General features: G+C 39.4%; 1 protein-coding gene across 1 annotated transcript in view; it reads right to left on the minus strand.

The window, feature by feature from the left end:
• The window catches only part of TSPAN13 (tetraspanin 13), a 41,358-nt gene extending 26,971 nt beyond the window's left edge, over positions 1–14,387 (minus strand). Inside the window, exon 1 of the mRNA XM_058296912.1 lies at positions 14,093–14,387. Within this exon, the coding sequence (XP_058152895.1) occupies positions 14,093–14,155 (63 nt within the window). The 5' untranslated portion in view covers positions 14,156–14,387. The remainder of the gene's footprint in view (positions 1–14,092) is intronic.
• Positions 14,388–14,883: the final 496 nt, after the last annotated feature.

Here is a 14,883-nt window from a genome sequence, read left to right on the forward strand (position 1 = left end):
AAGGGGGGGAGACAAAGAGTGGAAGAATGGATAAAAAAAGCATGATCCAACAATATGTTGTTTACAAGAGACTTGCTTTAAACCTGAAGACAAAAAGAGGTTGAAAGTAAAAGATTGGAAAAAGGTATTTCATGCAAATAGTAACCAAAAAGAGCTGGGGTAACTATACAAATATTGGAAAAACAGACTTTAGTCAAAAGCTGTGATAAGAGACAAAGAAGGACACTATATATTAATAAAAAGAGCAATTCACCAAGAAAAAATAACAATGAGAGCTATCTATGTACCTAACTAAGATGTTCCCAAATACATGAGGCAAACACTGCCAAAACTGAAGGAAGAAGCAGATACCTCTACAATACTAATTGGTGATTTCAATACAACATTCTCATCAGTACAAAGAACATCTAGACAGAAGATCTTATAGGAAACAGAGAACTTGAATAATATAAATGAACTAGATCTAACAGAAATATACAGAATAGTATACTCCAAAATAGCAAATTATACATTCTTCTCAAGTGCACATGGATTATTCCCAGGATAGATCCCATGTTGGGTCACAAAACAAGTCTCAATAAATATTTAAAAAATTGAAATTATACAAAGCATCTTCTCTAACCACAATGGAATGAAGTTGGAAATCAATAATGGCAGAGAACTGGAATATGGAATTGAATAACACATTCTTAAACGATCAGTGGGTCAAAGCAGAAATTGCAAGTGACATCAGTAAATATCTTGAAAACAAGAAAACAATGTATTAAAATGTATGGGATACAGCAAAGGCAGAGTGAAAAGGAAATGTATGGCCCTAAACACTTCCATTAATGAAGAAAAAAGAGTTAAAATCAAAGACCTAACTGCACATCTGGAGGAATAAGAAAAAGAACCACAAACTATTCCCAAAGGGAGTAGAAGGAAAGAAATAACAAAGATTAGAACAGAAATAAATGAAACTGAGAATAATATAAACATCAGAGAGAATTAACAAAACCCAAAACTGGTTCTTTGAAAAGATCAATAAAATTAACAAACCTTTAGGTAGAGTGACGAAGGAAAAAGGAGAAAACACAGATAAATAAAATCAGATATGAAAGAGGGGGTATTACTACTGATGCCACAGAAATAAAAAGGATCATAAGAGAATACTATGAACTGTATGCTAACAAATTAGAAACCTAGATGAAAAGGACTAATTCCTAGAAACACACAAACAACCTACACTGGCTCTAGATGAAATAGAAGGCCACAACAAAGCAATTACAAGTAAAGAGACTGAATCAGTTATCAAGCCCAGGAATACATGGGAAATTCTACCAAATATTCCAAGAAGACTTAATTCCAATTCTGTTCAAACCCTTTCTAAAAATTGAAGAGAAGGGAATATTGCCTAATCCAATCTATAAGGCCAATCACCCTAATAACAGAGCCAGAAAAAGATCTACAGGAAAAGAAAATTACAGACCAATTTATCTTATGAACATAGATGCAAAAATCCTCAACAAAATACTTGCAAATTAAATCCAATGCACATTTAGAGAATTATACACCACAATAAAGAGGGTTTTATCCCAAGGATTCAAAGGTGGTTCAAAGTGAGAAAATCAAATAATGTAACACATTAACAAAATGAAGGGGGGAAAGTACATGACCATCTCCACTGATGCAGAAAAGGCATTTGACAATTTCTAGCATCATTTCTTGATTAAAAAACTTCGAAAGATAGATAGAAATAAAAGGCAACATCCTCATCAGGAAAAAGGGCATATATGAAAACCCCACAGCTAACATCATACTCAATGGTGAAAACCTGAAAACTTTCTCTCTAAAATCTGGAACAAGACAAGGATGCCCACTGTCACCACTGTTATTCTGCATTGTACTGGAAGTTCTAGCCAGAGCAGTTAGGCAAGAAAAAGAAATAAAAGGCATCCAAATTAGGATGGATTTTGCAGTTGACATGGTCCTGTATATAGAAAGCCTCAACAAATCTACAACAAAGCTCCTAGAGTTGACAGATGAATTCAGCAAAGTTTTAGGGCATAAAATCAATATCCAAAAAAAAAATCAGTAGAGTTTCTATACTCTAGTAACAAGCAATCTGAGGAGGAAATCAATAAAAAAAAAAATCCATTTACAACGGCAACTAAAAGAATTAAATAGCTAGGAATAAATTTAACCTAGGATATAAGGGACGATATAAGGGACTTGTACACAGAAAACATAAAACACTGCTACAAGAAATGAAAGAAGACCTAAATAAATGGAAGGACATTCTGTGTTCATGGAGTGGATGACTAAATATCATTAATATGTCAATTCTAGGGGGTGGACTTGGTCCAGTGGTTAGGGCATCCATCTACCACATGGGAGGTCTGCAGTTCAAACCCCGGGCCTCCTTGACTCATGTGGAGCTGGCCCATGCGCAGTGCTGATGCACACAAGGAGTGCCAAGCCACGCAGGGTGTCCCCCAAGTAGGGGAGCCCCACGTGCAAGGAGTGCACCCTGTAAGGAGAGCCGCTGAGCACGAAAGAAAGTGCAGTCTGCCCAAGAATGGCGCCGCACACATGGAGAGCTGACACAACAAGATGACACAACAACAAAAAAGAAACACAGATTCCCATGCCACTGACAACAACAGAAGCGGACAAAGAAGACGCAGCAAATAGACACAGAGAACAGACAACCAGGGGAGGGGGGCGAGGGGAGGGGACAGAAATAAATCTTAAAAAAAATAAGTCAATTCTACCCACAATGATTTACAGATTACATGCTATCTCAATCAAAATTCTAGCAGCTTTCATTGCAGAAACAGAAAAACCAATTTTCAAATTTATTTGGAAATAAATTTAGAAGAGTAATGGGACCTGAATAGCCAAACACACTTTTTAAAAAAAGAACAAAGTTGGTGGACTCACACTTCCTATGGTCACACAGCATGGTACTGCCACAAGGACAGACATACTGACCAATGGAATTAAACTGGTGCTGGGAGAACTGGATCTCCAGTTGCCAAAAAAACAAACACCAGGAGGATACCTATTTTCATACCACAGACAAAAATTAACTCAAAATAGATTTTATTTAAAAACTAGATATAAGAATCAGGATTATAAAACTCATAGAAGGAAATACAGGGAAACATCTTTGGGATCTTGTGTTGTACAATGGGCTTTTGGGCTTTACACCCACAGTACATGCAATGAAAGAAAAAACAGATAAACAGGACTGCCTCAAAATTAAAAAGACTTTGCATCAAAAGACTTTGTCATGAAAGTGAAAATACAATCTACTTAGTAGGAGAAAATATTTGGAAACCACACATCTGATAAGGATGCAATATCCAGAATATATAAGGAAATCTTTCACCTCAACAATAAAAAGACATACAGTCCAATTAAAAAATGGACAAAATACTTAAACAGGCATTCTCCAAAGAGGATATGCAAAAGGCTAAAAAGCACATGAAAAGATTCTCAATATCACTAGCTATTAGAGAAATGCAAATCAAAGCCATATTTCATACCCACTAGAATGGCTACTATTAAAAAAAAACAGAAAACTGCAATTCTTAGAGAGCATGTGGAGAAATAGGAACAATCATTAACTGCTGGTGGAACTGTAAAAATGGTGCATCCACTGTAGAAGACAGTTTGGCAGTTCCTCAGGAGGCTAAATACAAAATTACCATATGAACCAGCAACACCACCACTAGGTAAATACTCAAAAGAACAGAAAAAGCAGGGACTCGAACAGTGGTTTGAACACTGATGTCCATGGTCGCATTATTCACAATTGCCAGAAGATGAAAGCAACCCAAATGTCCATCAACCAATGAATGGATAAAAAAAATGTGGTATATGAAATGATAGAATATCATTCAGCCGTAAAAAGGAATGAAGTCCTGAGTATGTGACAACATGGATGGTAACTAGGGGATAGACTGAGGCTAGAGAATAAAGAGTTGATGCATAATTTGTATAGAATTTCTTTTAGGCTGATTGTAAAGATTTGGAAATGAATGGTGGTGATGGTAGCACGTTATTGTGAGTGTAACAGCACTGAATTATATAGATAATGTGGTTAAAAGGGGAAATTTTAGGTCATATATGTTACTAGAATAAAAACTAAAACAAAATTTAGGACTGCTTAACACAGTGAACCCTATTATAGATGATGGACTATAGTTAATAGTATAAGAATGTTCTTTCATGAATTATAACAAATATATAATGTGTTAATAAAAGGTTGATATATGTGGGAAAAAATACACCTAATGTAAACTTTGGATGACAGTTAATAGTAGTATTTTAATAATATTTCAACAATTGTAACATAGGTAACTACTATTTTTTTAAAATAGCACATTTTTTTAAAGTGCTATCATCAATTATAACAAATGTTCCATACTAGTGCAAGGATTTGTGGTAGGGGGGTATATGGGAATCCTGTATTTTATGCATGATCTGTCTGTAATCCCACAACTTTTCTAATAAAAAACTTAAAAAGGAAAACCTAATCAACTGTTTTTATACATTATGGATGGATGTATCCTCTGCTATTAAAGAACAAAGAGGCGGCGGACTTGGCCCAGTGGTTAGGGTGTCCGTCTACCACATGGGAGGTCTGCGGTTCAAACCCCCGGCCTCCTTGACCTGTGTGGAGCTGGCCCATGCGCAGTGCTGATGCATGCAAGGAGTGCCCTGCCACGCAGGGGTGTCCCCCGCGTAGGGGAGACCCACGTGCAAGGAGTACGCCGAGAGCCACCCAGCGCAAAAGAAAGTGTAGCCTGCCCAGGAATGGTGCTGCACACACGGAGAGCTGACATAACAAGATGACGCAACAACAAAAAAGAAACACAGATTCCCGTGCCGCTGACAACAACAGAAGCAGACAAAGAAGAACACAGCAAATAGACACAGAGAACAGACAACTGAGGTGAGGGGGGAAGGGGAGAGAAATAAATAAATAAATCTTTTAAAATACATATATATATAAAAAAAAAGAAAAAAGAAAAAAAATATGTTGCGTATAATGCTCTTTACAAAGCCAACTCAAGTGGGCATTGAAATACTGAATTACTACATTAAGTCTTTCAAGGCCTGAAGGAAATTCTAGAATATTCTAAAATTAAGAAGAAACAGATGAATTGCAACCCAGAGGATGAATGACCTGTGTAGTAGATATACCTTGCTTTTGCAGTCCAGCTCATATCTCTGTGAAACCCTCTCTCATAGTGCCACAGTAACCCCCTCCAACCACCACCACCAGTAATTAGCAGAGACACAAGAATCACCCCAAGCAATCATGATTGTCCAATCTCCTGTCCACAGTGACTGCTCCACGGAATGGGTCCACAAATCGAAAAGTCAATCTGCATGTCCCATATGATCTGATACAGGGATACTGGAAGAAGAAAAGTGAGTTCTTCTGACATATAAGCACAAAGTTGATTTTGCCAGTGGCCATCTTGCACATGGAAAGTTCTAGTTTCAGAAAGAATCTAAGCAGAGGCAAGCTGAGCTGAGACATGCAATAGGAGCAAGGGAGTGCTGACCTTTTCTGAACACCTTGATCCAATCATACCCAATGATCCAACTACTGGGATGTCCCAGTTATATGAGCTAACACACTCTTCTAAGTTCATGAGCTAACACACTCTTCTAAGGATCCATAAAGAATCCTCATTAATACAAGCTCCATCTTATAAGAGCTTATCATAAATTAAATTTTCAAATGTGTATCGATCCTGTACATCTTTGCCACTGGGACCAGCTGTTCCACCCAGACCAACCCTCATCATTTGCCTTTTCAATGGTATTTTAAAAACATGAGCACTCCCATTCAGTTGAAAAAATGTCTGTAAAACTTTCTTACTCTAAGGCCAAGACAAGAAGAGAACTGTTCTAGGCTATCTTCTTTCTGCAAACACCCTCCCTGGGCTTACCATCTATATCCAAATCTGTATCTCCAGCCTAAATTTTACTGCTGAGCAGGTCGGTTGCTTCCTGCTGGATAATTAATTTTATGTATCAACTTGTCCAGTGTTATGGTGTCCAGTTGTTTGGTCAAACACTAGCCTAGATGTTGCTATGGAGGTATTCTGTAGATGTGATTAGCAAAAAAACATTAAAAAAAAAAAAGATAAAGCTTTTCAAAGAGAAGCATTTTACAGCATCGTCCATCTTCTGCCATGGAACAGATTGTGATACCTGCAGTTTCAGATGTAATTTTGTGGCCATAAAGGAAGAAAGCCACATGTTTTCTGGTGGGGCAGGATAATAGATGGCTCCTGCGTCCTTGATAACATAACATGCTTGAACTGTGCATCTGCTCTAGACTGCCTATTTCAAGACTTCTTGTTATATGGAAATAATAAACCTTACCATTTTAAGCAGTGGTAGTTGGGTATCTTTTATCTGCAGCTGGACTCTCTTCATAACGAACATGGTTTTCTTTCTTTTTTTTTTTTTGAAGCCCGAGTAGGTCAGGTTATTTCCGTATTTGCTATCCTTTGTTTCTAACTTTAGGATAAAGTCCAAACCATGAGCTGACACTCACAAATCATGTGAGTATCCCTCATTACCCCTGGAGGTCATTTATTAGCAATCATTTCCTATGACCAGCCATACTTTCAATTTTTCTAAAGAACCCACTAGACCAGAAGCTCCATACAATCGAGGTACATGTCAACATTGTTTACCATAGTTTCCCCAGTAAACTTGATATCTGTCATACATCAAGAATAAGATGAAAATAAATATGACTATTTCTTACAAAGCTACATATTTTGAGCATCAAAATTCTACCAGGGTAAATGAACTGCCTTGAGGGTGAAAGAGGAATTTAGAACATTTTTAAAAAGCTAGATTTGATTTCCAAGTTAAATGATTCAAAATCATTTTTCATCACTAAAGCAAAAAGAAGTTAATAATGGTAGTGGAGGGCAAACAAATTTAAAACAGTAATGAGATACAAAATCTCCTGTAAAGAAATTATATAAAGTCCATGGAAAGTAAGGGACCCTGGCTTGTCATTTTCCAAGGCTAACTAGTTTGAGGAGGTACCCACAGCTACCAACAAAGTTCCAGCCCTACCCAACCTCTTCCTTCTTTGGAGCAGTTCCGAGAGGCATGATGTGGAATTATGGGCAGAGCCAAGTCACTGGCAATGAGCAAAACAGCCCTACACTGATTCCTTCATTCAATTAAGTGCCAACAATATGCCAGGGCTATGCTGGGCATTCAGGAAAACAGGAATGACTGGGACCTGGCCGTTATTGTCGAAAGGCATATAGTCTACTATAAGAAAACTAAGAGTCACTGCTCTCTTCAAGACTACTTCACTGCTAAATGCAAGGATCAACTCTTAGTTCTCATCTTACTTACCATAAGCACTTGACATAGATGCCCCAACTCCTCTCCTTGAAACAGTCTGCATTTGGCTTTGAAGACACCCACCAGCACCAGGTCTTCCTTCTCAGGCTCCTTTACTGGCTCCTCCTCCTCTCTCAAACCTCCCAGTGTAAGAGTGTCCCTGACTCAGTCCATGCACATCTTCCCTTCTCTATCTCCCCTCACTTACTTGGTGATTTCATCCAGTCTCAACTCTTTAAATTCCATTCTCCATGCCTCCCTAATTTAAATCTCCAGTTGTTCCCCTCCACTGAATTTCAGTGTTATCAGTCTAAATGCTACTGGACATCTCCACTTGGGGATCTGTGTGCCATCACATCTCATATTGAACCCCAAAGTAGACAACAATCTACAACATGTAGCATTGATATGGTCAACAGCAAAGACAAAGCAAAACAAAATCTATGACACTGGCTCTCTCTCAGCAATTCAGAATTACATAGTGAGTTTGTATTAGTCTGCCAAAGGGATGCCGCTGCGAAGTGCTGGAAATCTGTTGGCTTTTATAAAAGGTATTTATTTGGGGTAAAAGCTTACAATTACAGGGCCTTAAAGAGTCCAATTCCAGGTTGCTTTCTCAGTAAAGTCAGTTGCCACGTGTTGAAGCGAGATGGTTGCTGATCTCTGTCTGGTCTCTCCCTCCTGGGCTTCCTCTTTCTTCCTGGCATGGGGCTCCTTTACTTACCAGGCCTTCTGAGCTCTACTGTTCTCTTAAGCTGCAAACTACCAGGCGAATGGTTCATCTCTCCCCAGGACCCCAGGATCAAAATTGACAGAGCCCTCTCTCTTCCCACCTGTCTTCTTGAGTAAGTGTCCATTATATCGGCCCACCAGGGGGATGGGGACTCAACCTAAGTTATGTCTTACTGACGTGGCCCAATCAAATGCTGTAAATTGATCTTATCAAGCAAGCTTAAATCCTTTGAATTTAATACAATCAAAGGGTATCACAACCAGAGGAATAGAAGTAATGTTCACAAGCATCATCTTTCTCTTTTGGGGATTCATAAATAATTTCAAACAATCACAGAGGTTTTTTTTTAAAATCACATGGTAAGCCCTCACTTTGAATTCTAATTATTCTGGTGTGCACTCAAGTATTAAGACTCCCAAGTGAAAATTTTAAAGGAAACTATTCATTTTAAATAGGACGCTCTATTCAGTAACTTTCCAAAGACACAGAAGGGCATTCTGGGTTGAGGATAGAGGATCAGCAAAGACAGAAAGGCAAGAAGGAGCAAGATGTGTGGGGAATTCAATGTGATTGAAATATGTAAAGCAATGCATGTGGGAGGTTAGCAGATGGTGAAAGAACTTAAACGGCATGCAAAAGAATTTGGGCTTATTCTCCTGAAGTGTTCAACCCTTATTATAAATGGATTTGGATTATTTCTTTTGGAGTAGTAAAGTTGTTTGGAGATGCGGTCAGGTAAAATGGGATACAAAGGAAGAGGGACTAAATCCAGGCTGCCTCCACTAGCACCTCAAATGTGTTCCCAGCGTCAACACCCCACTGTTAAGCCACCTAAAACTGTATTTAAATAAAGTCACTGAGATGTTCTAATCTCACTTTTAAATTATGGGATGAAAGACATTAGAAAAAGATTTCCTAAAAATTAATTGTTTCTCAGAAATGTTTTTATTAATTATATAGTTAAACCTTTTGAAAGTCAATAGCTCATTTCAAGTGAGAAATAGCATGAATGGCACATCTTTGTTACTGTATTTTTAAATCAAAATTGGTAAATTTTAAGACCATATTTGGCACAAAGACAGGCTATAAATTATCAGCATAATAACATCATGTGAGAATTCCAGGTTCAATACATAGTGAATCATTTTTGTAATTCAAAATGCAGGTAAATATTCAGAAACCACTTAAAAATTTTAAATTCATTTGTAATGTGGACAAGGGCAGAAAGAGAAATACAGCAAAGCTCACCATACGCTGAAATATCAAATCTGAATAATTTGAAATATCATGATCAGAATTTTGAAAACTGGCAAATGCAATAATTTGAAAGCAATTGCAATATGTAGATTTTTCTTTGGCTGAAGAAATGGTATTTTTCATTTCTTCTGGGTAGGAGCCTAAACAAAATTATAGCTTTTTTCCAACACTTTAATGATCAAACTAGGACTTTTTTTAAAAATGCATGAGTAAATAATTCCAAATTTATAGTTACTATGCCTCAGTCATGTTGCTTAAAATGAAACAACAATTTTTTTTCCTAGGATATGAACTCTTCCATCTATAGGGTCTGCCTGACCTTACATCAGCCTGTAAATGTTAAAATTCCCAATAGGTTGAAAATCTTGTCATTATAACATGCAGGTTTTTAATTCAGATTGAAATAATTTAGCTTTTGCTACATGAAGCTATTACAACTAATTTTTTTTCTGCAGTTCATCCAAAGCAAATATGCACATTCTCCCATTTTATCATCACATTAGCCCCATAAGGAAAGAATGGAAAATATCCTCACTGATTGATAAATGAAGAAACTAAAGATCAAATTTTAAAAATGGGTTTGCATAAGGTTAAATTCCAAGTAAAGTTGTACTCAAAGATGCTTGCTTCCTGAATCCAATGCTTTTTTCTTTTACCTGATAGTTATGAACTATTTTAATCTATTTAAAGAGACATCCCAATTTCAGAGATGTTAAAATGTAAATCAATGTGTGTCTCAGAATTGATGTAAACCAGTGTAACTTTTTTTTTTTTTTTTGAGGTACCAGGGGCTGGGGACTGAACCCAGGACCCCATATGTGTGAAGCTGGCACTACATTAGCTTCCTTGAGTTAGTTTTTTCATTTGTTTTGCTTGTTGTTTGTTTTTGTTTTCAGGAGGCATCAGGGAACCAAATCCAGGACCTCCCATGTGGGAGGCAGGCGCTCAACTGCTTGAGCCACATTTGCTCCCCTGTTTAATTTTTGATGCTGCATGGAACAAATATGGAAAGATTTCAGAAGAATTCATGTAGAGAAAGCAACAAAACTTCAACTTCTCAAACTTCCTCATTTTAAGACCACAAGTTATTTTCTGCTCCTTACATTCTTCATTAAAACTAATCATATACATATATAATTCCTGATCAATGTATTTTTTGTCATTTATTTCAGTTGGTTCTGTTTAATAAAGCCAACTTTTTTTTTAAGCAGAGCTTTCTTCTCTGGTTAAGAGATACAAGTAGATGTATTATAAAACTTCAGAATAGTACATTAATTTTAATATTAATTTCATATTTCTCAAAATTCCTACGTAATTTTTAAATTATGTAAAATTTTTAAAAATTACTAATTATAAACCTTTAAAAACTGTTTTTCATTTTTTGTCAAAACACTTTCAATCTAACATAGTCTTCTAAATAGACTATTAAAAATATGCCATTTTCCAAAAATTGTTTTAATTTGGATTTATATCCTAAAGGGTATTAAAAAAAGACCCATACACTATTTCTGCATTTCATCCAAAGCATATACGCACATTCTTCCATTTTATCATCACAATAGCCCCATGAGGAAAGAATGGAAAATATCCTCACTGATTGATAAATGAAGAAACTAAAGATCAAATTTTAAAAATAGGTTTGCATAAGGTTAAATTCCAAGTAAATCACACCCAATTCAATCACACCTTCTTCATTTCCCCCAATTCTCTAACCCACAACGACCTCCCTCTGTTCAGAACTTTCATAGCACCTAAAGTCAATCTGTCCCTTATACAGCCTTTTACTTTCCCATCCCAAGTCTCCCAACTAGATCCTGATGTCACAGAGTACTTATTTGCTTTTTATGTATCTGCACACAATAGCAAATGTTTATTGGCTCAATGAAACCTTGAGTTCATCTGTAGAAAAGGTAGTAAATAAAAACAGGTTTCACAGAGACATATTTATTTAAAGCCCTGTTTGGTTCATTGCTTTATTCCTGGAACCAAGATAAGTGCCTGGAATACAGTAGCCACTCAATAAAATAGTTTCTTCAAATGTAGGAAGTTCTGAAGCAAGTTATTCTCTCTTATAACATCATGAAAACTGATGAAGCAACAGTAGCTCCCCTCTTTCCTCCCATACTTACAAACTGACTATACACACTACACTACCTTGGTGGTGTACATACTATGGAGCCTATTAATTAAGACACCAAGCCATAAAACAACAACAGATCAGCTGTCACCTTTGACCTAGTGATAGTGTCCATGACAAGTCTGGTAAATGCTCCTTCCAACCTGATTTAATGACTTGCTTTTTGGACTGATCATGATTCTAGCACTGTACTCAGGATCATTAGCAGGTCATCTGACCCTTCAGTAAAGTCAGCTGATAGAGTCCTAAGTTAAGTTCTTCAGGAAAATATTCAAGGCAACAGTAATGACCCTTAAGGTGGCTCATGGCTTTTCTACCTGTCCCTCTCATATGTAATCCTCATTTTACTAAAACCTCTAGAAGTGACCTCAGACCTAATTCTGGAGCTTTGAGCACTTTTTAGAGGCAGTGGCCAGAGTGAGACTGGAACATACAAAGGGCTCTTCTGTTACTGCCTTAAAAAAAAATACCTCTCAAGTCTTGACCTTAATTCCAACTCACAGTTCCCACCCTAAAATACAGAGGGAGACCAAGGAAGATACAGAATCTAAAAATAGCTGTTATACATTTTCAGCATCTAGACTTAGTCTAGATCTTGTCCAACTTTTACCTGTCATTTGCTTCCCATTGAGTCTGCTGAACCTATTTAAGCCTGTTCACAATGTATAAGAAATAAGTAGTCACTAATTCATTTCAAGAAATGTCCCTTTATCTAAAAAGTCTATGATTTAAAAATACTAACCAATTTTATAGTCCCATGTATTTCAAATTAATTGTTTTACCACATAGCTATTAAAAGCAATAGAATATACTTTAAAGGTCAAGAATTTAGAACAGATATTAAATTGTCCTAGTATGTCCAATTAAAATCACCTTTCCTTCTCCTAGTGTTCCTGAAACAAAGTAAATACAAATAGAAACATTATATTTTGAAAGCAGTAGAACTAGATTGAAAAATAATCGACCTTTTAAAAATATTTTGTGCATTACTTTATATGGACCCTTTCAAATAAGTACTCAAAGTAGATATTATACCGTGTGTAAGCTTCACCTCAGAAAGTGAACAGATGACTAAATGATGGGGGGGTGGGGAATCCAAAGCCAGGGTAGAAAATGGGGAATTTGAAGTTCTAAAGCAGGGTTAATAAAAGAAAATACCTGGAGAACTGGTCAGCATTTACTAATAAACAATCATTGTGATAAGCATGCCTCAAGTAAGACAAAGGTAGATTTTCATCTGAAACTTGCTGTGAACCTCCAATTACAATGAGTGGAATCACCAGGTATTTTAGAATTTTTTTTCCCCCAAAATTACCACCAGTGTCCACGCTGATTAGATTCCTACCAACTAGGCGAAAAAGCCTATTCCAGCTCTATGCAGAGCTTCGCAATCGTGTTCACACACAAAGGAACAGTGGTGGTAAAAGGACCCAGCCTCTTTCTCCCGTCGCTGACCACAAAGCAGCCTCTGCGTTCCAAGGGGTGTAACCTAAGCTGGCACAGTTGGCCGGGCTCTGTTAACGCAGGGGAGCTGGGTTTGTTTTCAGGGTGGGTGCTGCAAGGCGCCAGGTGTATTTATAGAAGGGAGCAAGAGACTGTTACGGAGGGATGGTGGCGAGAGTAAGTTTCTCCCGCCCTGCTGGGGCAGCCTGTGGAAAAATCTGGATTCCAAACCCTGGGCTCCAATCCCTACTCCCCAGGTACCATCTATGTGAACTTATTAAATCGCTTTTTGGTCTGTTACCTTAGGTATAAAATTTAGACAATGCTCCTTGCCTCGGGTGGTTGTCAGAATGATGAACTAAAATCATGTATGTAAAACCAGGGACGTGGTCGGCAATCAATAATCGTCGACTGGCGTCTCAAAATCCCAAAGAAAGCCTGCAACATTAAAACTAAGAGGCCCAAGCGGGCTGGGGACAGGGAGGGGGTGCTTTGGGTGGAGGCTCGCTTATTTACAGGAGGACTTCGCTCAAAATGGAGTTAGGATATTGACAAGAGCGAAGACACGCGGAAAAAGCATCAAGTAGGAGCAAAACCGCCGCCTCCCCCAAGACATCCCTTTATATATGCGCTAAACAAACTTAGGAAACGGAGGATATCCTGTGTCCCCAATCTGTGGCCTCAATTAAAATCACCAGAGCACGCACAGCTATCAGAAACGCACATGATCCATATGCTGTCTTGTCATAGCAAGCTATTCTGCAAAACTGCCCTCAACCCGGAGGCGGGATCCGCCCCAGACAGGTTTGGAAGCGAGCAGCGAGCAGCAGAAGGAACCGGGATGGGCAAGCGGGAAGGTCTGGTCGAATGACTGAAATAAAGCGGCGGCTGAGGGGGCGGGGTAGAGCAATGTGGCAGACGCGGCGGCTTCACGATGAGGGAAAGGAAGGGACTGCAAGCTCCGGCTCCCGGTCTCCGGCGGGGACGCATGGCGAAGCCGGAGGTAGCGCAGAGCTGGGAGAGACGGGGGTGGGGGGGGGGGGGGTGAAGCGACTGAGTCTCTGGCCACGCAGGAAACGAGAAGCGCCGGAGCAGGTGCAAAAAGCCCCGGGCCGGGAGGAGGAGAGGTTGGGAATACTCACGGTGTAGAGCAGGTTGAGCGCGCACAAGCAGTTCTTGGAACACGCGAAGCCTCCGCAAACCATCTTGGAGCCTGTAGTTCGCGGCAGCCGTAGGTAAATTCAGCTCCTGCGGAGCCTCCCCGGCAGCCTCTTTGTCCTTGCCTCGAGGGCCTGGCCCAGGCGGGGCAGGAGCGCGGCGGCGCGCGGGGGGCGCGGGCTGGCGGCGGGGGCTGCAGTGCGCGGCGCGCCCGCGGCGGCTCGGACGCTCTGGACCCTGCGGCCGCTGCAGCGAGAGCGGGAGCCGGAGGCCCGCCCAGCGCCCTGCCTCGCCCGGCGCGCTGATTGGCCGCTGGCAGGGAACAAAGGTAGAAATATGCAAATAAATGCGCTCAGCCGGCGGGGATCCGGGAGGGGCGGGGTGGCCACTGAGCGATGGGCGGGGACCCGGGCCTTGCGGGGTGGGCCGGAGGCCTCGGCTTGTGACAGCCGGCTGTGTGTCGTCTCACAGGAACAGGTGAGAAGAGGGCTGGACTTGGAGATCCACGCTGGCAGGAAGAAATGTGACAGCACCTCTCGGTTTGGGGCGCCGGTGAATGACATGACACCATTTTGAATAACATTTTAAAATTAAGTATCTGGCCTTGTTTGAATGAATGAATGAATGAATGAATGAATGAATGAATGAATGAATGAATCTATTTAAAAGAGAGAAGGAAGAGGAAAAAATGAGAGGAAGGAAAGAAGGGGGGTGGGGAGACAGAATAAAATCTCTGCATCTCTCAGAAAAATAATAAGGAAAGTGACCTACATTG

Source organism: Dasypus novemcinctus, chromosome 5 (assembly GCF_030445035.2).
Source record: "Dasypus novemcinctus isolate mDasNov1 chromosome 5, mDasNov1.1.hap2, whole genome shotgun sequence".
Classification (NCBI taxonomy): domain Eukaryota; kingdom Metazoa; phylum Chordata; class Mammalia; order Cingulata; family Dasypodidae; genus Dasypus; species Dasypus novemcinctus.